Source organism: Megalobrama amblycephala, linkage group LG18 (assembly GCF_018812025.1).
Source record: "Megalobrama amblycephala isolate DHTTF-2021 linkage group LG18, ASM1881202v1, whole genome shotgun sequence".
In the NCBI taxonomy this organism is placed as follows: domain Eukaryota; kingdom Metazoa; phylum Chordata; class Actinopteri; order Cypriniformes; family Xenocyprididae; genus Megalobrama; species Megalobrama amblycephala.
The window spans coordinates 33,277,739-33,302,569 of record NC_063061.1 but is presented as its reverse complement, the minus strand read 5'-3'; the positions used below and the strand labels follow the sequence as shown (position 1 = coordinate 33,302,569).

Sequence of the window (24,831 nt, the reverse complement as noted above, 5' to 3'; positions counted from 1 at the left end):
ATCTGGAAAATAATCACACTTGTAAATATTGAGAGATATATAAAAAACAAAAAAAAAACAAAAAAAAAACAATACTAAGAATATATTTATTAAATGTATAAAATATTTTTGGAATGCTCCCCTGGGGAGAATTTTCTGCTGGTCTGACCCCAAAAATGACCTTTATACTTGCGGTGACCTTTGATTAATCTTGTTAATAAAATAGTATAAAGTCAAATTATTAACACTTTCCCCAGCAGCATTAATAAATTGAATATATAGTTAATGTTTTTATACTTGTATTGATTTTCATTTCACCTAATAAAAGAAAAAAAGAAGAATAAATAAATAAAATAAAACATTTTATTTTGTATATTGACACGTTGTCATAAAGATGGATTAAGTGCTACATATATAAAGGAACCAGTATATATTTAGCTAGGCCTATGATTCAGTAGAAAATCTGCCCTCTTCAGTGAGGCCAGGTTAACAATGAATCCCCTGGGCAGAATTGTATCCTGGTTGCACCAAAACATGTAGAAATGGGGCAGTGCTTTAAAACATAAATACCATAAATTATAGAGTAGAATTTTACAGAAATAAAATAACTTTATACCTCCTAATAAAAAGGGGGGGGGGAGAAGTTAAACCTGTGTGTCTTATAACAAACTAGGAGAAACTTTGACAAATGAGATGTCCTGAAGTTTTTTTATTTTATTTATTTATGGTTTAACTTTTTTTTTTCTTTTTCTTTTTTTTTCTTGATGGTCATTCCAGGTCAACTTTTGAAACTTTTAAGTAGGTATTCAAACTAGATAATTATACCATACTCCAAAATTCTCATATGAAGTGCTGCTTACAGGCTGACTTTCACACCTTTCCAGGCTGGTGGGGGTGAGTCGCTGTGTTTAAAATGGGCCCATTTTCATCCTGTTTTTAGCCCATTCACCTTACACCATCCAGGTTGATTGCTGTTGTTTATCAGGTGGGAGGACCCAGCATCTGGAAAATAATCACACTTGTAAATATTGAGAGATATATAAAAAACAAAAACAAAAAAAAAAAAAAAAAAACAATACTAAGAATATATTTATTAAATGTATAAAATATTTTTGGAATGCTCCCCTGGGGAGAATTTTCTCCTGGTCTGACCCCAAAAATGAACTTTATACTTGAGGTAACCTAATAAAAGAAAAAAAAAAAGAATAAATAAATAAAAGAAAAAATTTAGGACATCTTATTTTGTATATTGACATGTTGTCATAAAGATGGATTAAGTGCTACATATAAAAAGGAACCAATATATGTTTAGCTAGGCCTATGATTCAGTAGAAAATCTGCCCTCTTCAGTGAGGCCAGGTTAACAATGAATCCCCTGGGCAGAATTTTATCCTGGTCTCACCAAAACATGTAGAAATGGGGCAGTGCTTTAAAACATAAATACCATAAATTATAGAGTAGAATTTTACAGAAATAAAATAACTTTATACCTCCTAATAAAAAAAGGGGGGGGAGAAGTTAAACCTGTGTGTCTTATAACAAACTAGGAGAAACTTTGACAAATGAGATGTCCTGAAGTTTTTTATTTTATTTATTTATGGTTTAACTTTTTTTTTCTTTTTTTTCTTGATGGTCATTCCAGGTCAACTTTTGAAACTTTTAAGTAGGTATTCAAACTAGATAATTATACCATACTCCAAAATTCACATATGAAGTGCTGCTTACAGGCTGACTTTCACACCTTTCCAGGCTGGTGGGGGTGAGTCGCTGTGTTTAAAATGGGCCCATTTTCATCCTGTTTTTAGCCCATTCACCTTACACCAATCAGGTCAAGGTTTAAAATCTGCAAAGCAGTCAACAAAAGGTTAGCCTCAGAGGCACCAGTTACTCAGTTCAAGACAAAGGGTGAAGCCAACACTGAAGATTCCTCCTGCTTGTTAAACCAGCTTTTTCATTTGTGAAGAATGCCTCCCAAGCGGTAAGTTCATTTAATCATTTAATATACCTGACACAAACTGTAAACATTTGATTTTATTCTACGAATGTAATATGAATTTTGTATGTATGTGTCAAAACACCACAGCATGTTCACTGCAAAAAATGCTGATCTTACTTAGAATTTTTGTCTTGTTTCCAGTCTAAATATCTAAAAAAAGTTTTGCTTGTTTTTCTTTAAAACAAGCAAAATAATGTGCCAGTGGGGTAAGTAAAATTATCTTATCTCAAACCAAAAATAAGATATATAATCTTGTTTTCAGTTTGGATTAAGATTTTACTTACCCCACTGGCAGATTATTTTGCTTGTTTTAAAGAAAAACTCACCTAATTTTGACTTATTTTTCCTAAAAACAAGAAAATAATTTATACTTGTCAAGAAAATGCTTATTGATCTAAGAATGTTATGCTAAGGATATTTAGACTGGAAAAAAGACAAAAATTCTAAGTAAGAACAGCATTTTTTGCAGTGTGGAAACTTTGCATACATGTTCATGATAATAAGTGAGAAAAAGGGTCCCACTTTATATTAAGTGGCATGTATGCTTAATAGCATCAAGTATAATGTTTGGACTACACTTGTTAAGTGGGACCAAAGTCACCAAATATCAAGAATATTTTTCACAAGTCAACTCTCTATATTCTTTTGCTTTCACTCAGTGACAAGGATCGTCGCATCATTTCCTGTCTGCAGTGTTTTAGGCCACAGGAGATGCTACCTAACCACTTGTTACGGGTCTGCATGAAGAACCAGACTTCTGAGGAGAGGAATGCAGAGGTGGAGAGAGCCAAAAAGTCCATGAAGGCCTGGACCCTCCGAGGCAGAACCTGGGACTACAACGAGATGGTCAAGCGGTACCCCGATGAGGCTTGCAGACAGGCTCTTCTGGAAGACCTTCGTGAAAGGCATTTTTTAATCCTGAACGACCCCAAGGACGCACATGCTGAATCCAGTCACAGACCACCAGGCGCTGCAGTGGAAACGCACAACAAAAAGTGAGTTGTTATTCACTAGTATTACTTTTCATTTAATGCAGAGTAAATTTAATATTGGAATGCTGCCAGACACGCATACAGAAACATCTCTAACTCGCATCCTTATTTGTTTTTTGTTTCATCTAATCATTCTAGGCCTGCTCAGCCGACTCTCCACGACTGCCAGAGAGTCCTCAGAGTGTCAGAAGGCAGGACATGCTGATCATCCACAGGAAGCTCCTGGATCAGCAGCATGTGGAAGAGGACCAGATGGACGCTGTTCCGGTACTTCTGCGAAGCCATCCTGGTCCTGAGATACTTCCAGCGACCAGAAGCAGTGAGGGCATTTAAAGTACGTACTTTTACACTGCAAAAAATGCTGTTCTTAGAATTGTTGTCTTGTTTCCAGTACAAATATCTAAACATTCTTAGATCAAGAAGCATTTTCTTGTCAAGTAAAAAACATTCTCTTGCTTTTAGGAAAAATAACTCAAAATTAAGTGAGTTTTTTCCTTAAAACAAGCAAAATAATCTGTCCAGTGGGGTAAGTAAAATAGTCTTTATCCAAACTGAAAACTAAGATTATATAGTTTATTTTTGGTTTGATATAAGATTATTTTGCTTAACCCCACTGGCAGATTATTTTGCTTGTTTTTAAGGAAAAACTCTGACTTATTTTTTCTGAAAACAACAATTTTTACTTGTCAAGAAAATGCCTCTTTAATTAAGAACTTTAAGATATTTTGACTAGAAACAAGACAAAAACTCTACAGTGTTTCCTCAGTGTGTATAAAGTCAGTCACTCACTGTGTTCTTTATTTGTTTTCCAGGCTTCAGACTGGATCAACAAGACTAATGTTGATGGACGAATTGACATGGAGCTGCAGTCCACAAAGCAGAGTGCAAAATTTTCCCTCACAGAGGAAGACTCCGCTGTAAGTTCTCTAACAGGATTTCTGCCCAGCATTTTCACACATTTACACACATTTAAAGCTTACCCAATAAATTATACTAATAAACTATACTAATTAATTCATTTGAAGACTAATACAGAAAATGTGCATTGTCCCTTTTAAAACAATGAATAGGGAGTAGAGTATAGAATAGAATAGAAACAAAGAAAGTCTTTTACTAGATAATCCACAGGAGAGACCAGGAACAGACACCAACACGTACTTGAACAATACCAAACCACACATGACTAGAAACACAGGGTTTATATACAAGGGCTAACAAGCAGGTTGATTAGAAACAGCTGGGTGTGATGATTATGTGATGAGTTGCTATGGTGACAAACTGGTGGCGGGACATATAAATACAACAAGTCCAACAATGAGTGCAAAATGGAGTGCACATGTAGCAAGAATATGCAGTTAAGTGGTATGCAATATATACTTTACAATAAGCTTTCTTTAGAATCTTATCAGGGTCAGAGGTCAGATGTCTTAAAGTTTTTGGTATGCATTAACTTCATATCTGATCTCCACAGATGCTGGATGCATACTTCCAGAAGATTCGTCCAGGATGTCTGCAGGACAGTCAGGACGACCAGGGCAGATTTTTCCTGTCCAAACAAGGGCTGCCAGTTGGCAACGTCACAAGTGACCTCAGGCGTCTGCATGAACAGTGAGTTTTAGCAGAATCATATATAATAGTGTATGCATTTATACGCACTGTACCGAGAAATATAAAATAATTAAGATGATAGTCTGGCTTATGTACTACATAAAGTTCAAATAATATTATTCTCTGTAAGAAAAATAAACTGAAAGAATTGAGGATTAATCTGAGATTTGTTCTTCATTGTAGGTATGATTTACCAAGCTTTTCAAGCCAGCAAACCAGAAGAGCCCAAATTACTATGGCATGGTATGTGTCATCATCCAAAACGCACAACATCCATATAGTTTCTGTCTTGTTCAAACTCTGACAGAAAGCTAGACAGACCTTGTAAGTAGCTGACATGAAATCTTCTCAAACTTTCAGCTCTTCTTCTGATGAGCTGGCCGATGAGAGGGGGGTGCGGAAGCAGAAGAGAGGAAGAGGCCCAGCTGACCAGGATGACCGGGACTTTGGAGCTTTTCTCCTGAAGTTTCCAGCGGAGGCGAGTAGCACCCCGCCCACAAAGAAGAAGCGGACCGCTGCGGGGTTTCCACCTGACAGAATGTTTTATGACAGGTGGAGGTCTGTGCAGTTGGCCAAGCGGGAGGAGCTCCTCTTGTGTAAGTTGGTGTGCTTTATTATAAAAAAAATGTATACACATTTCTATAATCAAAGTAACAATTCACATTATGGACAAGAATTTTAATTTAACATTTGTCTTTGACAGCCCAGTGTTCAAGACGGCCCCCCTCTGTCAGCAAGGTGTCACTGCTGATCCAAAAAGAGGGTTGGACCGGCAACTGTCCTCGCCCCGAGGATGTAGTGGCAAAGTGGAGGCCCGTCACTAGGGTGCAGGTGGAGTCAGATCCATGGATCATCACCGCTATCCAGAACCAAAAGTGGACAGGCCTGGCCCTCAAGGACTTTGGCACAAAAGGACATGGTATGTAGACATAATACATAAAAATACATACCCTTTTTGTCTTGTAAGCAGATATTTGTACTCCTGGAGTGAATACTAATTGCACCTTCTTTTGACCACAGGAGTTGTTGCCACCAAACCCTTTGCCATGGGCTCCATCGTTTGTGATTACCATGGCAAGGTAATCACAGGAGCAGAGGGCCGGAAGTTGGTCGAGTCCATCAAGGGTGACATGGCCTACCTCGTCTTTTTCCACGCTGCTGGTCGGGACCTCTGTGTGGATGCTGAGACTTTCCCCTGTGAGTGTCACCCTACAGAAAACACCATGGGCCGGAGGATCAATCATTCCTCCAAGAGAGCAAACCTGAGGCCAGTCCACTGCGTGATGAACTTCCCTGAAGGACAGAGGGATGTCATCCTGTTCCAGGCAAAAAGAGACATTAATTTATGTGAGGAGCTGCTATTTGATTACGGCGTCAAACGCAAATCTTTTCGAGGAGAAGCAACAAACCTCGACTGGCTGGATGAGTGAACACATCAGGCCATTCATTCACCAGTTCAAGTCCAAGGCCAAGACTGATGGACCATACGGACCACAAACATATTTGCACTCTTAAAAAATATATAATGCATGTTGTTTGCACATTTTTTTACACCGTTTTCAATTGTATTATGTACATAACAGACAATAAAGATTCTATTCTATGCACAAAAACAGCTAATCATTTCTTTGAAGCTTCTTGGTCTGAGACAATGGTACACACATTTAAAGATTACCCTTTCTATGTAATATTTCTAATCTAGATTAGAATTTCTAGATTTGAAGACTAATAAATTATACTAATTATATTAATTATTTTGAAGACTAATAAAGAAAATGTGCATTGCCCCTTTTAAAATAAATAATAATAAAAAAAGAATAGGTAGTTAGAAAATAAAATAGTTCTAAAATAAACTATGTAAAATTTGTTGAGACCAGGATAACAATGCATTCCCTGGCGAGATATATAGTTAACATTTTTATACTTGTATGTATTTTCAGCTCACCCCCTATAATAAATACATTTTATTTATAAATTATATTTTAAATAAAATAAAAATAAAAAACTTTAGTTCATTTTGTATATTGACATAAAGATGCTCCTTTGTTATAAGACACACAGTTAACACAGTCACACATTTTCAAGAGTTGACCTGCAAATTACCCCTGCCCCCACCAGCCACCTCTAAATGGTGTGCACTCTAAAGTCAGCCTGTACTGAGGATCAAAGTTTATCAACACTATCATTCAGAATTTTGTGGTGAGTCATTGTTTTTATTTCATTTTTGGAATAAATGAATACTACTAAGCAAGTTGTGTGCCAACCGCCAAGAAAAACTCCAGAAAGAAGAACCATGCACGTCCAGGTGTGCGGCGTTCTAGGTGATATTTCTGTTGGATTAGAAATAATACATAGAGAAGCAACACTCTCGCGTTCTGAAGCGCGGCCGCCATTTTTAATCGGACCCGATGGTTTTCGGCAAATATCTCCGCGAAAACAGCACCAAAAACCATGACCAAGGTACCGTTCTTTTCAGCAAGACGAGACGTTTACAAAGAGCTAAGCAAACGACGGATACGTCGTGTTTCCGCCGAGATATTTCGCCGAGCCAGAAGCCTGCTTTCAGCGCCTAACCCACGGGAGGGTTTGTTTAGGGAGAAGGTGAGTGCCTTTTTTTTTCATTTGTAACGAACATTAATAACTGAAAACATCTAGGTGATACAGATGCTGATGATGATAATAACAGTGAAGACGACACATGATGACAGGGGTAGCCAATGCCAAAAGCTCTTTAATTTGACAGTCCTAGTCAGTGTTTTTGTGTGTGTGTGTGTGTGTATCCATCCTGCCTGCACAATTTAGTAAAAGTTCATATTGGAGGGATTAGTTTGTAAAACATTTTTGTGGTTGTTTTTTGAAAAGTATGTATTACACTAACCATATTTTTTTATATATTTTTCATTTAGAATCTTTAACAGCAGGAATTACACCCTCTGGCCTCACTGCAGGAAGCCGCCGAGCTCTCTTCCTGGGCATCTGAGAACGTGTCTGCATGTGTGGAAGAAGATTCAGCCCATTTTTGGAGGCTGATGATCCAATTGTCAGGTGTGTGCCTCACTGCTTTGTCATTTCCAGTTGCCGTACAATACTCAAAATTCCATCAAGTGTGTGTGTATTCACTTTTTCTTTTCTTCTGTTGTTAGTGGAAAAGATTAGGATGGGCTTGGTGGTGAGAAACATACCTTCACTCCTTCCTGCAGCATCTTCTGTTCCTCAGAGCTCCTCGAGATGCTGAGAGCAAGCCACATTTTGAGCCAGAAACGGAGCCAGCATCTGGAAAGTGCTCTGGTGAGTCCTATTAGAGATAAAGTGTCACATCATCCTTCACAGAAAGCATATGCAGAAATTGGACATGATTTTGAGATAAGAAAAAAAAGATACCTTAAATTTTTCTCTCTCTCTCTCTCTCTCTCTCTCTCTCTCTCTCTCTCTCTCTCTCTCTCACACACACACACACACACACACACACACACACACACACACACACACACATAAACATACAGAGAAAAACAAATCAATACATTTTGAAGAAAAAAATAGGTTACAAGGGTAGGATTGGTTGAGGTTTATTTGCATTTAAGTTTAGTTAATTTACTGTCATTAATAGGTTCTAAGTACATGTAACATGTGTGTATTTAGGTTTGACAGTACGTTCATCTATTTTAACGAGTTTACACATATTTTCACACGTATGCATTAGTAAATAACTCCTTTTCAATATTTTCCAGGATGCAGAGTGGGTGAGAAGGACTGAGCTGGGTGACAGTTTTTTTTTCACGTCACACAAGACACTGTGAACATCACGCTGGACGACGAGACAAAATTATTGCAGAGTTTTTCCTACCTGAATGATCTCAGGCCTGATTGTTGTGAAGCTTACCAGCATTGTTTTACATTTAATAACTCTTTGGTGTTTTTTCATAGTGCTTGGAGCTGTACTATTCTAAGTGCCTATACAGATCCGTGTACCATGTATTTCCTACATAAATAAATAAATAAATAAATAAATATATAAAAAAAACCTTTAGGACATCGGTGGCAGAGATCAGTGTCAAAATGTTTTCTAACTGTTTAAAGACACACAAACTTTATTAACTTGAATGTATATTTAACATTGTTATACTGGTATTCAATTTTTCCACCGCCTTTGTTCACTTTGAGAAACAAGTTTAATGAAAATTAAAATTTAAATATTAAAAGAATCCTTTGTTTAACCATGTATTTGCTATTTCTGCTTTAGTTTTGTATAATTCTCCATGTTTTGTAATATAACCTTTGATTAATCTTGTTAATAAAATGCAATTTCTCTTAACCAAATAATATCATTTTTTCTTTTATTAGTAGCCTACCATTGCAATTATCCTCTGCTTTATCATTTCACAGATTACTTGATTTATACGCAAGAATCAGGATCACTTCATCTGTTATACATCTGTAAAGTAAAAAAGATGTATTTTGAGCCTTGACCTCTAACCAACTTAATCTCTCTTTCACACTTACACACACCCACACACACACACACACACACACACACACACACACAGAGAAACAATGGAAATGCTAATTAAAAACATCCCCCCACTCCCTCCATGGTCTTTTAGGATTCTAGCTCAACATCGCCATACGGTGGACAGGTATATGTTTGCAGGCTCTGGTTGTTTATCCACACACCAAATACTAACCTGAACACATATAAACCTACAAAATAACTTAAAAAGAAAAGCAATGGAATCTTTTCATACTCATTTTCTTAATTTTCACCACATTGATCCTATCTAAAGTCTAAAATCATATTGTAATGAGAGGTGTTTTACACAGTTTATTTTAAAGTTAATCTAAAGACCTATCTGAAGACTAATAAAGGCAAATGTGCATTTGTCCCTTTTAAAAAATAAAATAAAATAAAGAATAAAAGGAATGGGCAGTTAGGTGATACCCTGTTTGCCTTGGTATCAACCAGTTGTAAAGTATAAATAGCATACCACCTTACTGCCCATTTATTTTATTCCTTATTTTTTTATATAAGGGACATTTTCCCTTATTAGTCTTCAGATTAGTCTTTAGAATAACATTTTCCGTTTTGTCCGGGTTTGATTAATAGTTTTATCCAGGTTCCAACCAAAAAAAATACGGTTGAAAAGACACCGCAGCATATGCGCTGCACGTGCAGTGGTCGGACTAGTGCATGCCATTTTGTATCACAGCGGTGCACACGTTCGCAGACTAACGTGTTGACAAGGAAGATGAGAGAGAGCTCACCCTTTAATACGAAAACATTACCCTAAAAGGGAGGCCCGCTGCACATATGCTGCACCTGGTTGAGGCCATGGGATGAAATATGAAAAATATGTCCTCAATTTACATTTATTAGAGACTAACGGAATATTGAATAATGTGAAAATAAGCACAACGTTCAATCCTCTGGAAAATAAGAGCAGTGGGCGCAGCAGCATTTGTGACAGGTTTGTGCAGCATATGTGCTGCACAAAACTGCAAAAATGACAAAAATGACAAAAATCAATAAAAGTGCATAAAATGAGAGACTAAAAGGTTGAGAAACATAGGCCAGTGAGAGTTTTGTTGAAATAAACAAAGAAAAACAGCCCATATGGCCATGCAACATATAAGCTGCATGTTGCAGCAGGAGAGCTGCCCCTCTGCAGCGCATGTGCTGTTTCCAACCCCCGGGTAAAGGCTGAAAATATGAAATTTTCAGCGCACACGAGAGAGAGAGAGAGAGAGAGAGAGAGAGAGAGAGAGAGAGAGAGAGCCCGGCCGCGCGCGCGCGCACTCAATATTCAGAGCGGCCAAAGCGTCAAGCTCCCCGTACTTTTTGACAAGCGTCTTTGACAAAGCGGCCAGAGCTTCTTTGCAGCTCAAGTCGGCGGCGGTGTGTACGTACAGTTAACGCTCTATTTGTTGAGGGCGCTGAGGAAAAAGGATATGTGAAGCTCCTGCCACTGGAAGAAGCGGTCGCCGCCCATTTGTGGCCGCGCACCCATCAAAGCCGCGCAGAACGTCTTCAGCACTCCCGGATCGTGCACACTCCGCCGCTGGCCAGGCTGCTTCTGCTTTACACACCGTGGCCGTTATTTTCTCGAGAAAAGGAGTTTTCTCATAGCGTTTGCAACGCAATACTCGTTCCCTTATCTCTCAGGGAACCGAGGTTACGTAAGTAACCGAGTACGTTCTGCCTTCCCTTCCACACGAGTCAGGTAACAAAACTGACAAAAAATAAAATAAATTATTTCACCCCAATGATAGTAATATTTCATACATTTCTCTCATTTTGATCAATATATAGATTTTTTTTTATTATACATTTCAAATTTTGCTCTGGACAATTTTTCATGTTTGTATTCAACATAATAGGCCTACCTTATTATCTCAATTAAATGTACTGAAATGAAATGAATGTATATGTGTTGTGGTTTTCTGGGCAAGTGGAGTAACTATTATGTGTCCCTTTTGTTTTGATATTTCTTATTGTTCTGATGTTGTTGTTTTACATGTTATTTAATCACCTATATTTTGTTCACCTTTATCTTTATTTTTTTATAGTGCAATCAATAAATTAATTGTACATTTTGAAAAAGCGTTTCCATTATATTCAGTTTTTTTGTGCATAAATCAGGGTTTATACTAAATACTGACATTGATTTTTAAAATTAGGGTTACCAAACATTTTCTCCGCGCACACGTGCAAACTGAAATTTTTACAGGGTCTCACTCCAGCCAAAGTCCCAAAGTTGGCAACCCTGAAAACATCAGAGTGAGTGTGAGAGTTATCACCATAATTAAACAAAAAGTAATAAAATGCAAATAATCATTTCAAAGAATTGCATCAAACAATCGGTGTGGGACTAGCTTAAAGGATTAGTTCACTTAAGAATGAACATTTCTTGATAATTTACTCACCCCCATGTCATCCACGATGTTCATGTCTTTCTTTCTTCAGTCAAAAAGAAATGAAAGGATTAGTTCACCCAAAAATGAAAATTCTGTCTTTAAATACTCACCCTCATGTCGTTCCACACCCTTAAGACCTTTGTTCATCTTTGGAACACAAATTAATGTATTTTTGTGCAATTTAACCAAACCTTTCAAGGTCCAGACAGGTAGGTTACTAAAGATTTAAAATAGTCCACGTGACTGCAGTGGTTCAACTTTAATTTTATGAAGCGGCGAGAACACTTTTTGTGAGCAAAAACAAAAATAATGATTTTATTCAACAATATCTTCTCTTCTGTGTCATTCTCATATGTTGTTTACGTTCAGTGCTTCCAGGTTCTAGTCAAAACCCCGACACTGTTCACATGATCAGCACGACGCATGAGTATGATGCTGACGCAGGAGCTGGCCAAAAATAAGTAATTAATGACAGGATTTTCATTTTTGGGTGAACAAACCCTTTCATTTCAAACCCTTTAATTGAATTTACTGAAGGTTATATCAGGAAAAGTAACTTAAGTTTATTAAAGTCATTTACAATATGTATACATTCATTAATCTTATGTCTAACATGACGAAAATGTCTTTGTTAATGTCTCGATTACAAGCGAGATGATAAATATTATGAAGTACAGTGTCTCTCAGCATACCTTCCGATGTTCATCCGTGTTTTCGTGCCGTGGGAGAGATGATTGGTTCACTCATGCTGGCTGAATGATTCAGTCAACAGGCTTTCATTCCATTGTATCTTCTCACAAAGTAAACAGGTGACAGCTAAAAGATCAAAAATTTAATTAATGATAAATTAATGTTAACTCCAGACTTGCTTTTTTCTTTTTGGAACTATTGCAAAATGTAAAATTTTAATACATTTTAAAACTACATTTACCATTATTTACCACCAGATGGCAGCAGATCATCAGACTGTATTGGAAAGCCAACAGTTTAATTCAATATACCCACATCTGTCAGCTACTCACCCACACTGCTGCAACACATGTAGTCTACACAATTTATACTTGAATAGACACAGTCAAATGTTGCTGCTGACCCCAGGGAAAGTTAAAATGTGATAGAAATCATTCTTTAACATCATTTTCAAATGTATTTGTTTTACTTGTGCACATACAGGGTCTTCCCTAAGTTAAATCGTCTGGGGGGAAACATTTTCTAGTAAAAACCAGGTTTTGGTAAATTAATACGAACTACAAAATATTTTTAAATCAAAATCAACACACTGAAGTTTAATAACTTCTGTGAACTTCTGTAAAAGCTTACTGAATTGTGTGTAAGTGAATGTTGCATTATATTCTTATATTCTTGCAAGTTATGTGGCAAACAGTGAAAAAAAGGGTTAGCCTACATCGCAATATTGGAAATCTTTCCGAGCCAATGGATATCACACAAGCAATGTACAAACTTTGTGCAAGAGTTATGCCGGAGAAAAAGTCTTAACCTCGGTCAATATTCACTACAGAAAGTGAAAGTAAAAAATTACGGAGCTGTAGGCATCGGACGCGGCGGCATTAATGGAGCATATTCTCTCAGAGACGAATTTCAACATAACATGTTGATAACGGTATATAACTGTCTTAAAGGGTTAGTTCACCCAAAAATGAGAATAATGTCATTTATTACTCACCCTCATGTCGTTCTACACCATTAAGATCTTCGTTCATTCGGAACACAAATGAAGATATTGTTGATGAAATCCGATGGTTCAGTGAAGCCTCTATTGAGAACAAAGCCATTGAAACTCTCAAGGTCCATATGTAGGCCTACTAAATACATATTTGAAACAGTTGAGTGAGTTGTGAGTTCAGTGGATCTTAATATTATAAAGCGACAAGAATACTTTTTGTGCGCGAAAAAACCCCCCTAAAATAATGACTTTTCAACAATAGCCTACAGTGATGGCCGATTTCAAAACACTGCTTCAGAGCTTTACAAATCAAATCAGTGATTCGGAGTGTCAAAGTCATGTGATTTCAGCAGTGATCAAACGTTTAAGTGACTTTGATTTGTGAGCAAACACAGACACAATCAAGCGCAGATAAAATGAGTTTAATAAAGGAAACTATAAGTATATACAGCTACTAAGAAAAGCATGTATACAGAATAAAGAAAAGTAAAGAAAGAGAGAGAATAACAACCTAATGAAAGCCATCAGAGAATCAAAATCACCTTCTTGAAAAGAGGTCAAACTTAGGCTATGTTCACACTGTCAGTCCAAATCTGAAAACTTTTTGTCTATCTGATTGGAATCTGATCTAAAATGATTACAGGTCAGAAGTCAGATTGGATACACATATACACACATACATACATACAGTGTATATCAATATCGATATATATCCAAGTAATGCATGTGTCTTCTTTCAAACACAGTGTTAATCTGAAGTTAAACCTGCCTCCTGGTAGGTTTAATTTAAGCCTCAATGTAGTCCTGGAGTAGCTCTAGTCTTCCTCCAGGAAATCATCTTATTAAACTCTGGACTAGACTAAGTCTAGGACTATTTTAAACCATGACAGAGAAAGCAGATTTCTGTTAATCTGGTTTAAAGGGCCATTTTATTCTAGGACTAGGCTTAATCTCTGTCCGGGAAACCGCCCCAATGTCTTTTATCTTCAGTTGATTTCATCTAAAGCCGAGTTCAGACTGCACGATTTTCAAAGTAGTTGGGTCACTATTCTTTTCACACTGCATGACTATCTTGGCCAGCATTCAGTCGCTGCTGTGTTCAAACTGCACGATGGATCGGCGACAGAAGGTTTCACACTGCATGACTTTACAATTGCAGGGTTTCAGTCACGTGATTATGATGACGCGCGAGGGCGGGAAGAAGGCAGATGGAGGGTAGGAAGTAAACATGGAGAATACGTCTATAGAGGAAACCGTTGCAGAAAGTCAGTATTGTATGGATTTAGATCCAGTTTCAAGACATAGATACAAGGAGTTAATTAACAGATATGTTGGACGTGACCCATACCTCATGAAGATGAGTGAGTTTTCAGTAGAAAGATTTACCGACAGTTGAGGCTGTTGACATCACCAACTATCTGGTCCTTCAGACATCGTACTACACCAGACAGCAAATGAAGGCCTATAAAAGTCTGGAGGCATACAACTTTTTTGTCAACGGATGGGTCCACAACCTCGGTGTCAAACGGCTCCACGATGATCATCGTTTGATCTTCGCCGGAGTGAGTGTTTGTTCTTATATTTTTTTGTGCTAAGAGGCTAGCAGTAACGCAACACATCTTAACGACGACGTTAGTCTGACAGTCGTCTATGTTCCAAGGTAAACCACTCTCAGAGGTCAAGCGAAACACCTCTGAAGACCTGGATTATTGCGAAGGAGGCTGGAGAAGTCATTGCAGCTCATTGCAATTGCATGGCAGGGTAAGTAATTTATGTTGGCTAGGGTGTTTACAACGAGATCACACACACACACACACACACACACACTTACTGCTATAGCATACTGTGTACTTCAGAACCAGCGGAGAGAGAGCTTTAAGGAATAAACATGTTGATTAATGTAAAGTGCTACTCCATCCATATTAGTATAAGTAGGCTATATTGCACATCATCAAAATGTGCTGATATATATGGCACTTTGCCACTTGTGCAGATTGCATTTGAGGTTTAAAAAATGTCATATTGTGTTCTGTTCACAGACTATCAGAATCGTGTTCTCATGTAGGGGCAGTTCTTTTTTCCATTGAAGTTGGGGTAAAGATGCGAGATTCAGCTTCCTGCACAACAGAGCAGTGCAAGTGGCTCATGCCATCACATGTAAAAAAGGTAAGGTGACACCTTCACAGCAAACCTAATGTGGGACAGAATGTTATTTTGGGACACTGTTTAACAGTAGGCTAAATTATGATGTTAATAAATTAAAAGGATAGTTCACCCAAAAATGAAAATTCTGTCATCACTCACTCTCATGTTGTTGCAAACCCACATAAATTTCTTTGTTCTGATGAACACAAAGGAAGACATTTTGAGAAATGTTTGTAACCAAACCGTTTGTGGACCCCATTTACTTACATAGTATTCCTTTATCCTGCTATGGAAGTAAATGGGGTCCACGAACGGTTTAATTACAAACATTTCTCTAAACATCTTCCTTAGTGTTCATCAGAACAAAGAAATTTATGTGGGTTTGTAACAACATGAGAGTGAGTAAATGATGACAGAATTTTCATTTTTGGGTGAACTATCCTTTTTTGATGTTTATATTGTGCCCCTTTGGTTATGTCTTTACTCTGGTTAATTCATCAGGACACAACATACAGTAGACAAGTAGATTGCTTGCCTTCGTCTACATTTCCTCCTCTATGAGGGGATGTTCATTATATTTCATCTTACCTAATGTCGGTGATTATTAAAGTATTTCTATTCTATATTCTGCCTAAATCTGTGTAGCTTGTGACATTGTGGTCAGTCACAATTTCCCTGTTGGGCAAAGAGGAGTTAAGACAACAAAGACCCACATAAATACAGTTTGGCATCTCAATCCTGTGATGATAGCCTTACCTGTTTTCCTCACAGCCATCGGATAAACGGCAGATTTAAACTGCATATAGATATGTTATGGACCCCAGAAATGTGGAGTTAATGATCTTCTTTGTGTTAACTTATTTTCAGATTCCTGCTGCTCCAGTAGCTCTGATTGACTTCTCCTCAGCAAAAGCAAAAAAAATAAAGCTTGACCGTTCCATTGATGGCAGGACAACTGACAACAAGGTTGGGAAATCACTTCCATGCCCAAGAGTGAAGAGAGGGTCAGAAACATATGCTAGGTTTTTTGAGACATTAAGCAAAAACTGTCCAAGGAGTGCAGCACTGATGGCTAGGGAGCCTTACCACAAAGAATTCATCCCCAAATCTTGCATGCTTCCTAAAACTGTTCTTGAATACAGAACACCAGAGACTCTGCAGCTTCCCCCCAAAGAGCTTGGAGAGCTATGCCAGGATTTCCAGCTAGAAGAGCTCACCCTGTCTCAAGTTCAGGCTGTAGAGAGGGCAACTCGAAGTCAGAGTGCAAGCAGGGTTTGGTTTAGGCAAAGAGCAGGACGTGTAACGGCCTCAAAGCTGAAACAAGTTCTTAAGACCAACCCCCAGCAGCCATCCAAGAGCTTGATCAAGGGCATATGCTACCCAGAAGCATATAGGTTCACCACAGCCGCTACAAGGTATTTAGGGTTTGAATTAGGGAAAGGCAAAGGTAAGATTTGGGGTATGAGGCATGAACAAATGGGATATGAACAAATGTTTACTGTTTTCATAGTTGATTCATGGTATGGACAGCCCTGAAAGATAAACATTAGTTATAGGGTTATAAGGGTTATGCAGGATTAGAACTAAGTATAGGGGTTAGGTTAATGGCATTTAAATCACTGAACTTGCTCTACATGTGCAATACAAAGTAATAATTTCCGTTTCATGTGTTGCATGTGTACTGTGTACAGTTATGGATGCAAACATGAAGCACAAGCCAGAGGAGCATATGAGAAGCTGATGGTTCGGGAGCATGCAGGCTTCTCCTGTATGGACAGTGGTCTCTGGCTGAACCCCAAGTGGCCATACATGGGGTCCTCCCCTGATGGGATTGTCGCTTGTGACTGTCACGGAACTGGCATCTGCGAGATTAAGGTAACATTACAGTCTCTGTTGTAGTAAATTCCCTATATCTCTAGTACGAGTCAAGTCTCAAGTCCTAAACTGAGCAAAAAGGCAGAAATTATCTTTGTTAAAGGAAAACGAATCTTAACTTAGACAAATGAATACATACCTGTCTTTTTTCAATGTGTGCACTTCATCTTTGCCCAGTGCGTTGTGAATGTGTTAGCATTAAGCCTAGCCCCATTCATTTCTTAGGATCCAAACAGGGATGAATTTAGAAGCCACTAAACACTTCCATGTTTTACTTATTAAAAGACGGTTACATGAGTAGTTACACGAGTAAGTATGGTGGCACAAAATAAAACGTGGCGATTTTCTAAGCGGATAAAAAAATAACTATATCATATGGCGGAAGAGCACTTAGTTTGCAGCACTTCGACCTCAGCGCTCAGTAACATCACTCCTGACTTCAGAAGTTTGAGTGGGGGAGGGTGGGTTTTTAGGAGATGATGTTACTGCGTGCTGAGGTTGAAGTGCTGCAAACTAAGTGCTCTTCCGCCATACAATATAGTTCTCATTTTTTATCCACTTAAAAAATCGCCACGTTTTATTTTGTGCCACCATACTTACTCGTGTAACTACTCATGTAACCGTCTTTTAATAAGGAAAACATGGAAGTGTTTAGTGGCTTCTAAATTCATCCCTGCTTGGATCCTAAGGAATTAATTGGGTTAGGCTAAATGCTAACACATTCATGATGCACTGTGCAAAGATGAAGTGCACACATTGAAAAAAGATAGGTATGTATTAATTTCTCTAAATTGAGGTTAAGAACATAGTAAAATATTGAAAAACGATGGTGTTTTCCTTTAATCTATTGTTCATATGTCCTTCTCACTGTTATTTTAGTGCCCACACTCTCACCAGGATGAAGCCAATCTGCGCATGTGTGCAGGGGAAAAGAGTTTCTGCCTCATCAATGATGGAGATAATGTTAAACTGGACCGAAGTCATGACTACTACTACCAAGTTCAGGCACAGCTTCACATTGTAGGTGCTGAGTACTGTGACTTTGTTGTGTGGAACTGTAATGACATTTTTGTGGAAAGGATTTTGCCTGATTTTGAACTTTGGGATGATGTGATTCCTAAAGTTGAGTGCTTTTTTAGAAACTGTTTACTTCCAGAAATACTGGGACAGCAAGTTACAAACTTACATGTGTAAAATATGATGAAACGTTATGTACTTAGTTCCAGGCACTCTTGAAAGTGGGCTGTGTGATACATTGCCGTTATATCAATACTGTTGTATGAGACATGACATTTTGAATATTGTTATGATTAAATGCTATTGAGAATACAGAATAATACATGGTGGTTTATTTACAAGATTAGATTTTTCAACAATTGTTATAATAACTACAAGAACATGGTGTGCAATAATAAATTGGAATCTATTTCATTACATATAATACATATCGCCAGTACAATTGGATTATTGGATAAAAATATTACATTTAAAACATATTAACAAAATGATGTCCCTCTCTCTTCTCCTTCCCTTTCTCCTTACTCTAATGGGACAACAGACTCACAAAGATTAGACAAGACACAGCAAATAACCCCAATCTTGTCAATCATTGCTAGTGCCTCACCTGGTTTTGTTGCCATGTGCTCTATGGGCATAGCCCTGCTTTGCAGAATCTGATATTTTCTTCTGACTAAACCGATGACTCTCTCAACATGAATACGCAAATTCGCTATTTTTCTAGTTTCTGCCACCTCATACGCTGACAGCTGTTTTCTCCCCTTGGTAAATGCAGGTATCTGTAGTGAAGCACAGTAAAATCCCACACTATCACCAATATTGAACCCACGGTCTGCTAGAACAGTATCTCCAGGTAACAGGTTTTTTAGGAGGCCACTCTCTATTGTGATCTGTTTATCGCTGACTCTCCCTCCCCAGGCACAAGATATGTAAGTGACATAGCCTTGGGGTGCAACACCAAGCAGAAATTTTACAGTATGGTGATGCTTGTAATTTGACCACGTTTGAGCTTGGGCTAGTAAATTAGAGGGCTTCTCAATAAAAACTTCAAAACAATCAACTATCACAGCAACTTTACATCCAAATGCCTGTCTGAATGCCATTGGCATTGTAGCTTGAAGTACATGCCGCTCTGGCCACTCAATTTGAAATTCTAACCTGTCATGAAGTATGTCAATTACTTTATGCCAAACTCTAGAAGCAGTGGGCAGAGAGATCTTGAACCTAAAAGCTAAATCTTTCAGTGGGAGATTTAGTCTCAGCTTCATCAAAACTAAGATGAACTGTTGAAATTTAGACAGCACAGACATAGGACCACATGTGATGTAGGGTTCACACAGCTCAAAAATCTGCATTAAAACCAAGAAGTTGGGAAGCCCTGTGTAGAACTTTGTCTTGTCTTCATTTTTTTCAAAGGACTCCTGGTTGAACTGTGCGTCCAGTGCTTTGGTCCGAAGATCTCCCAGCTCTGTTGTGTTCTGTCTCAGAACATCCTCCATCTTCTCAATGTCATCCATCGTTAGTTCAGTCTGGCATCCGGCATCTACATAGTCTGCAATATAGCAGTCGGGAGCATAATTAGTGAAACTCACAGGTGAAACATAACAGGTGAAACTCAAAATTAGAGTATTGTGCAAAAGTTAATTTATTTCAATAATTCAACTTAAAAGGCAAAACATTTTTCACAATATTCTAATTTTGAATTTGGGGTTTCATAAGCTGTAAGCCATAATCATTTCAATTTATAACAGATATCGGCATGAAATATCTCACTTTGCATGACTATATAATATATTAGTTTCACCTTTTAAGTTGAATTACTGAAATAAATGAACTTTTGCACAATATCCTAATTTCTCGAGTTTCACCTGAAATTCATGAATATGAATTATGTGCGTTTATGTGAAGTTATCTTTTTGACAACCTTTTTACAAACATGCAAGTTCTCTGGTCCAATTACACAGGGTGATTTTCTGACAATCACATTTGTAACATTTAATAATAATGCTAGTTACACATCTTAGCACAATAATTTACCTTGATCATTTAATGTCCCATTCCCACTGATGTCCTTTGACTGTGAGTTGTCAGCTGACTGATTCGGTTCGGAGCTCTCGGCTGTCTGCGTTAGATCCGGGCTCTCAGCTGTCTGTTGGAGATTCAACATAGCCTCTGCACATTCCGACCGTCTTTGTTTGTCTTCCTTGAGCTTCATCCTCTGCTCTCGTTGCAGAGATGCCTCTGATTTGGGCTTAGTTTTTTGGTAACCGAGGTTGACTGTCGGAGCCCAGTCTACCGACTCAACGTCAACCGAAGCGCTAGGGCAGCCTAAACAGTCACAATGAAGTCCATATTAGACTACCGGTAACTTAATAATCATTACTAAGTAAATTTGCATTTAACGACAACCTATAGATATATAAACACAGCCACAAAAAAGTTAGCTAGCTAACATACCTCCGACAAAGTGGTCACTGCAGACACGGGCATTAGCAGACTCTGCTCCTCCCGACCGCAGACGTACGTTTAAAATCCACTTTTTACGTCGTTGTTCTGTGAGCTTTCTACATTTCTCACCTTTATGAACGACAATCTTTGGAACTCTGAAAAAACCCTTTCCTTTTTCACGGTTAGAACGATTGGAGCAGCCGTAAACTGCACAAAACATTGGCATTTTTACAGACGGCAGATCCTTGCTAATTCACTTCCTGCCCTCCATCTGAATTTCGCGCGTTTGTGAAGCAGCAATGTGACGTCACGTGAAACCAACCTATTGGAAGAATCGCCAACAACTCTGTCTGGCACGCAAACTACGTTTCACAACCAAACACGCGAGATGTGACAAGGAAACAACGCGATATCACGTGTGCAGAACAGGTGTTACAATATATTCGGTTCCTGAAATATTCTGTTCCACTGGGTGGCGCTTACATGAATATTCATGATATCCTCCTTTTGTGGGCGTGTCCTTGAGACAACGCGCAAGCGAATGGAACTGAAAATATTAGTAGACGCTTCTCAAATCGCATCGGTTTAATGGATTATTTCAAAAAGGTAATAAAATATTCCTTTGGAATATACCTTTGGAACTTAGTTTTGATGACAGTCTTCATGCCAGCAGCTACTTAAATAATGTTATTTTTGTTCAAAATATTATAATTATGATAGGAAATTATAGTTTAGTTTCATTATATTTAAAGTTTGACAAGGCAGGATATTACAATACAAAACCCTGAAATGTGTCAAATATAACACATAGGCTACTCAAACAACCTTATGTGGGCCAACCTGATTTAAAACAATTTAAAAAGCAGTCAAATAAAATCATTCTGATAATAATAATAATATCATTTTTTTCTGTGAGGTAATACAGCAAAAATAAACAGTATAAATAAACAATTGGGTAGCTCTGGCAGTGTGTGATCTAGACATAATGAAGGCTGTTCCCGAGTGCCAAGGCCCTGTTTTAATATTTACCTCAGTACCTCACATTTAGCATTTCTTCTTTTCACACATTGTTTTGAATGTCTTTTCAATTTGTGTTACATCAATTAGTCACCATGAAAGAGGTCAGCGTTTGCTTTAGTTGGGCTCTTGACTCTTTACCTTTTGTTATTAATTTTTATCTAACTGCTCCAACTTTGTGTTTGTGAAACACATTTGTTATGGTCAGAGAAAATAGCATCTGGTCACAATATAATTTGATGGTGATATAATCATCATGTGATGGCCTGATGTTGTTTAGAGTCTAAATCTCTGACTGTGTGCTTGATGTGTAGCTTTAGTATTAATGATTGTAGTCCTGTGATTTTACAGCTTGAGATCCAACAGCAGTATTATTTCTTTTTTAAGAATAATACATTATGAACTGAAGCTTCAATGTTTAAACACACACAGACATCAAGAGTCAGCATCTGATTCTCAAGAACGGTGACGATAAATAAATACAAAATACTGACAAACAGTTCAACTCTGAACATCACAAAACAAGCTACTGTCACAACAAAACAACAGAAAAATAAAGCAAACATGAACAATCTACAAAAATTACAGGACAATTCAGCTGCATAATTTATTCATGCAGCAATGCATGATGGGAGCCATGGATGAGTTTTGATTGGTGGCTCCCATCATGCACTGCAACATGAAGCACTTTGTTTGATTGTCACCATTGTTGAGGGTCATATGCTGATTCTTGATGTCTGTGTGTGTTTCAAAAAAACCCTTTCAGATTATAAAAGCTCTGCTGGATCTCAAACAGTAACAGAGATTTACTATAAAGAAATAATATAACATCTATATCACCAGTTAATACTGAATGTCACCAATGAATCTGGCCATTTCACAACGAGAAAACACAATCATTATGACTGTGCTTCCCAAAGCATTGTAAACCTAAATTGATCAACTTTGGCTCACAGCGCTTTTGGGAAACACAGCACAGATCATAGTTTCTCTGGCCATAACAAATGTACTTTACAAACACAAAGTTGGAGCAGCCAGAGATTAATGTTAATAAATAGAGTCAAGAGCCCCACTAAAGGAAATGCTTTTCACCATCATGGTGACTTCAAACTAAACTTTCATTAAAACATTAACATCTAAACATCTGTTAATTCTCAATAAGAACTTTTGTTGATGTATGACAGAAATCAAATCAAACTGGTTAATAATAAGTGTAATAATGTTTAATGGCTGGAAGTCAGTTGTAGTTGTTGTGTTTCTCTCTTTTTCTCTTGTTGTTTCTTCAGTGATTCTGCTTATTAACATCAGGTGTCTCCACTAATTGTCAATCATCACTCAATCATCAATCAATTATCTCATTAACTTTAACACTGCTTCAGTGTTACTTTTTAACACCCGGCAAGATGGACTCATATGTACACTTTGGGGTGTTAATTTAACACTGGGGATTTTGCTGTGTGGTAAAGGGAGACAGAATGACAGCTGATTGTCCTTCCAGTGCCAAACCACATGTAACCATAAGTCCCCCCAGACATGTTTGAGAATGTGAAATGCCTTGGTGGAAGATTGGAGTAACATCTCACAGCAGGAGCTGCAAATCTGGTGTTGAGGATGAGATGCTCTAAAGCAGCTGGTGCCATTTCAGACTTTCAAATACTCTGTTCATCAAATGTCTGTGAAATTTGTTCAGTTTGTCTCAGTTGTTGAATCTTTTTGTTTGTACAAATACTTTAAGAAATTTGCTGGGGAAAAAAAAATTGCTGAAAGTGAAAAACTCAAATTTTTCGAAAAATTTTGTTGTTGCTTTGCAACAAAAATATGTGACAAATAACATCAAGTGTGCATTTACTTGTTTGACTTTGTCATGATATCCAGTAAAATATGAGAAAACGGGAAATATTTGTAGTTTAGAGTTGATAAGGGTAGCCTTACTGTGGTGATAAACACTGAAAATATCCCAAATTTCCAAATAATCAAGAAATTAAGGATGACACAGTATATTCACACCAGGCTATAGCTTATATACTTTTTATTAGGTCACAGATACATAGAGGTTTATTTCAAGTTGTCAACACTATGCAGTAGCTAGTCACAGAATGACAACGAAGGAAGCAAACTATCAAACTATTCAAAAACTTTTTAAAGCCTCACGAATAAAAACGCTAAACAGAAAACACATCGGTGTACAAGGTTATTCGCTCATGTTTGCTCTGCTGTATCCTTCTGTTTATCTGAATGCCTGTACTCAATCAGGCAAAATAGCTCAGACGATCATATTACACAAACTGCATTGCTTTGAACATGTGAACTGTTGATTAACACTGAATAGACCAATTTGGTGTTTGCAAACAGCGATGACGTTTTTTATGGGCGGAGCCTACCTGGTTGCAGAAAATGACAGTTGAGCAGTGGCAGTCTATGGAAGCCACGAAATAAAAGAATAAAAAAAGTTAATTTCGAGTTTATATCTCACAATTCTGACTTTTATTTCTCACAAACCTGAGTTTATATCTCATATTTCTTACAAAGAAAAACAGAATTGTGAGATATACTCGTTATTCGGTCTTTTCTGAATTGCAATTTATCCCGCAATTTTGACTTTTTCCCCTCAGAATTGTGAAATAAACTCACAATTGCGAGTTATAACGTCCGAACTGGGAGTAATAAACACACAAATGCAGGAAAAAAGTCGAATTGTGAAATAAAAATTTGATAGACTATGTTTAAAAGTTATCTATGTAAAATGTTATAGGTTTAAATATTATTTCATGCTGTAACTGCTATGTATGTATGTCCTCTGAACTGCATATGTGAATATTATGTAGACTTACTGTGTGCATCAAATTCCAACTTTAATAGTAGACTAATCCTTGCAGGTGTCATCAGTCCCCCACATGGAAAGAACCTATATGTGGATATATGCGCATATATGAAACCTATATGCAGTGTATATGTACATATATGCTGCATATATGCACATATATGCTAATATATATGCTGCATATATGCGCATATATACTGCATATATGCTATATATATGCTGCATATATGCGTATATATACTGCATATATGCTATATATATGCTGCATATATGCGTATATATACTGCATATATGCTATATATATGCTGCATATATGCGTATATATACTGCATATATGCTA

The 24,831-nt window shown here is 37.5% G+C and overlaps 3 protein-coding genes and 1 long non-coding RNA gene across 6 annotated transcripts; 3 read left to right on the top strand and 1 right to left on the bottom strand.

Moving 5' to 3' along the window:
• The first annotated feature begins 1,943 nt into the window (after positions 1-1,943).
• Positions 1,944-6,091, top strand: LOC125252306. Its single transcript, XM_048165492.1, has 9 exons — positions 1,944-1,957; positions 2,635-2,950; positions 3,106-3,234; positions 3,780-3,884; positions 4,439-4,575; positions 4,759-4,818; positions 4,936-5,171; positions 5,279-5,494; positions 5,596-6,091. The coding sequence occupies exons 1-9, from the start codon at positions 1,944-1,946 to the stop codon at positions 6,003-6,005; spliced, it is 1,623 nt and encodes a 540-aa protein (XP_048021449.1). The 3' UTR covers positions 6,006-6,091.
• Positions 6,092-6,668: 577 nt separating this feature from the next.
• On the top strand, positions 6,669-8,595 carry LOC125253609. Of its 2 annotated transcripts, none has more exons than XR_007181483.1 (4): positions 6,669-6,774; positions 7,482-7,620; positions 7,719-7,863; positions 8,304-8,595. It is a non-coding gene; the product is annotated as an uncharacterized LOC125253609 (long non-coding RNA). The 2 variants fall into 2 exon arrangements; XR_007181482.1 differs by lacking the exon at positions 6,669-6,774 and adding an exon at positions 6,859-7,176.
• A 5,754-nt stretch (positions 8,596-14,349) lies between these two features.
• LOC125253351 lies at positions 14,350-18,518 on the top strand. Of its 2 annotated transcripts, XM_048167289.1 has the most exons (6): positions 14,350-14,730; positions 14,829-14,929; positions 15,208-15,334; positions 16,181-16,317; positions 17,005-17,188; positions 18,068-18,518. In XM_048167289.1, exons 1-6 carry the CDS (start codon positions 14,623-14,625, stop codon positions 18,380-18,382), a joined length of 972 nt encoding a protein of 323 aa, XP_048023246.1. In that variant the 5' UTR covers positions 14,350-14,622; the 3' UTR covers positions 18,383-18,518. The 2 variants fall into 2 exon arrangements, with proteins under 2 accessions (XP_048023246.1, XP_048023247.1); XM_048167290.1 differs by lacking the exons at positions 14,350-14,730; positions 14,829-14,929; positions 15,208-15,334; positions 16,181-16,317 and adding an exon at positions 16,324-16,728.
• A 146-nt stretch (positions 18,519-18,664) lies between these two features.
• LOC125252305 lies at positions 18,665-20,879 on the bottom strand. The gene is made up of 3 exons (XM_048165491.1): positions 20,663-20,879; positions 20,243-20,533; positions 18,665-19,757 (listed from the first exon to the last, which is right to left on the bottom strand). The coding sequence occupies exons 1-3, from the start codon at positions 20,877-20,879 to the stop codon at positions 18,727-18,729; spliced, it is 1,539 nt and encodes a 512-aa protein (XP_048021448.1). The 3' UTR covers positions 18,665-18,726.
• Between the last annotated feature and the right edge of the window lie 3,952 nt (positions 20,880-24,831).

What these genes read in the sequence shown, in the direction of transcription:
- LOC125252306 (XM_048165492.1), top strand. An exon ending in ACCAGATGGACGCTGTTCCG is followed by an intron (nt 3,235 to 3,779) that starts GTACTTCTGCGA and finishes TTTGTTTTCCAG; the next exon opens with GCTTCAGACTGGATCAACAA. An exon ending in CTTTGGCACAAAAGGACATG is followed by an intron (nt 5,495 to 5,595) that starts GTATGTAGACAT and finishes TTTTGACCACAG; the next exon opens with GAGTTGTTGCCACCAAACCC.
- LOC125253351 (XM_048167289.1), top strand. Translation starts at nt 14,623, where the DNA reads ATGAAGGCCTATAAAAGTCTGGAGGCATACAACTTTTTTGTCAACGGA. An exon ending in TGCCCAAGAGTGAAGAGAGG is followed by an intron (nt 16,318 to 17,004) that starts GTCAGAAACATA and finishes TACTGTGTACAG; the next exon opens with TTATGGATGCAAACATGAAG. An exon ending in CTGGCATCTGCGAGATTAAG is followed by an intron (nt 17,189 to 18,067) that starts GTAACATTACAG and finishes CTGTTATTTTAG; the next exon opens with TGCCCACACTCTCACCAGGA.
- LOC125252305 (XM_048165491.1), bottom strand. Translation starts at nt 20,879, where the DNA reads ATGCCAATGTTTTGTGCAGTTTACGGCTGCTCCAATCGTTCTAACCGT. An exon ending in CAGTGACCACTTTGTCGGAG is followed by an intron (nt 20,534 to 20,662) that starts GTATGTTAGCTA and finishes GTGACTGTTTAG; the next exon opens with GCTGCCCTAGCGCTTCGGTT. An exon ending in TGGGACATTAAATGATCAAG is followed by an intron (nt 19,758 to 20,242) that starts GTAAATTATTGT and finishes GCTATATTGCAG; the next exon opens with ACTATGTAGATGCCGGATGC.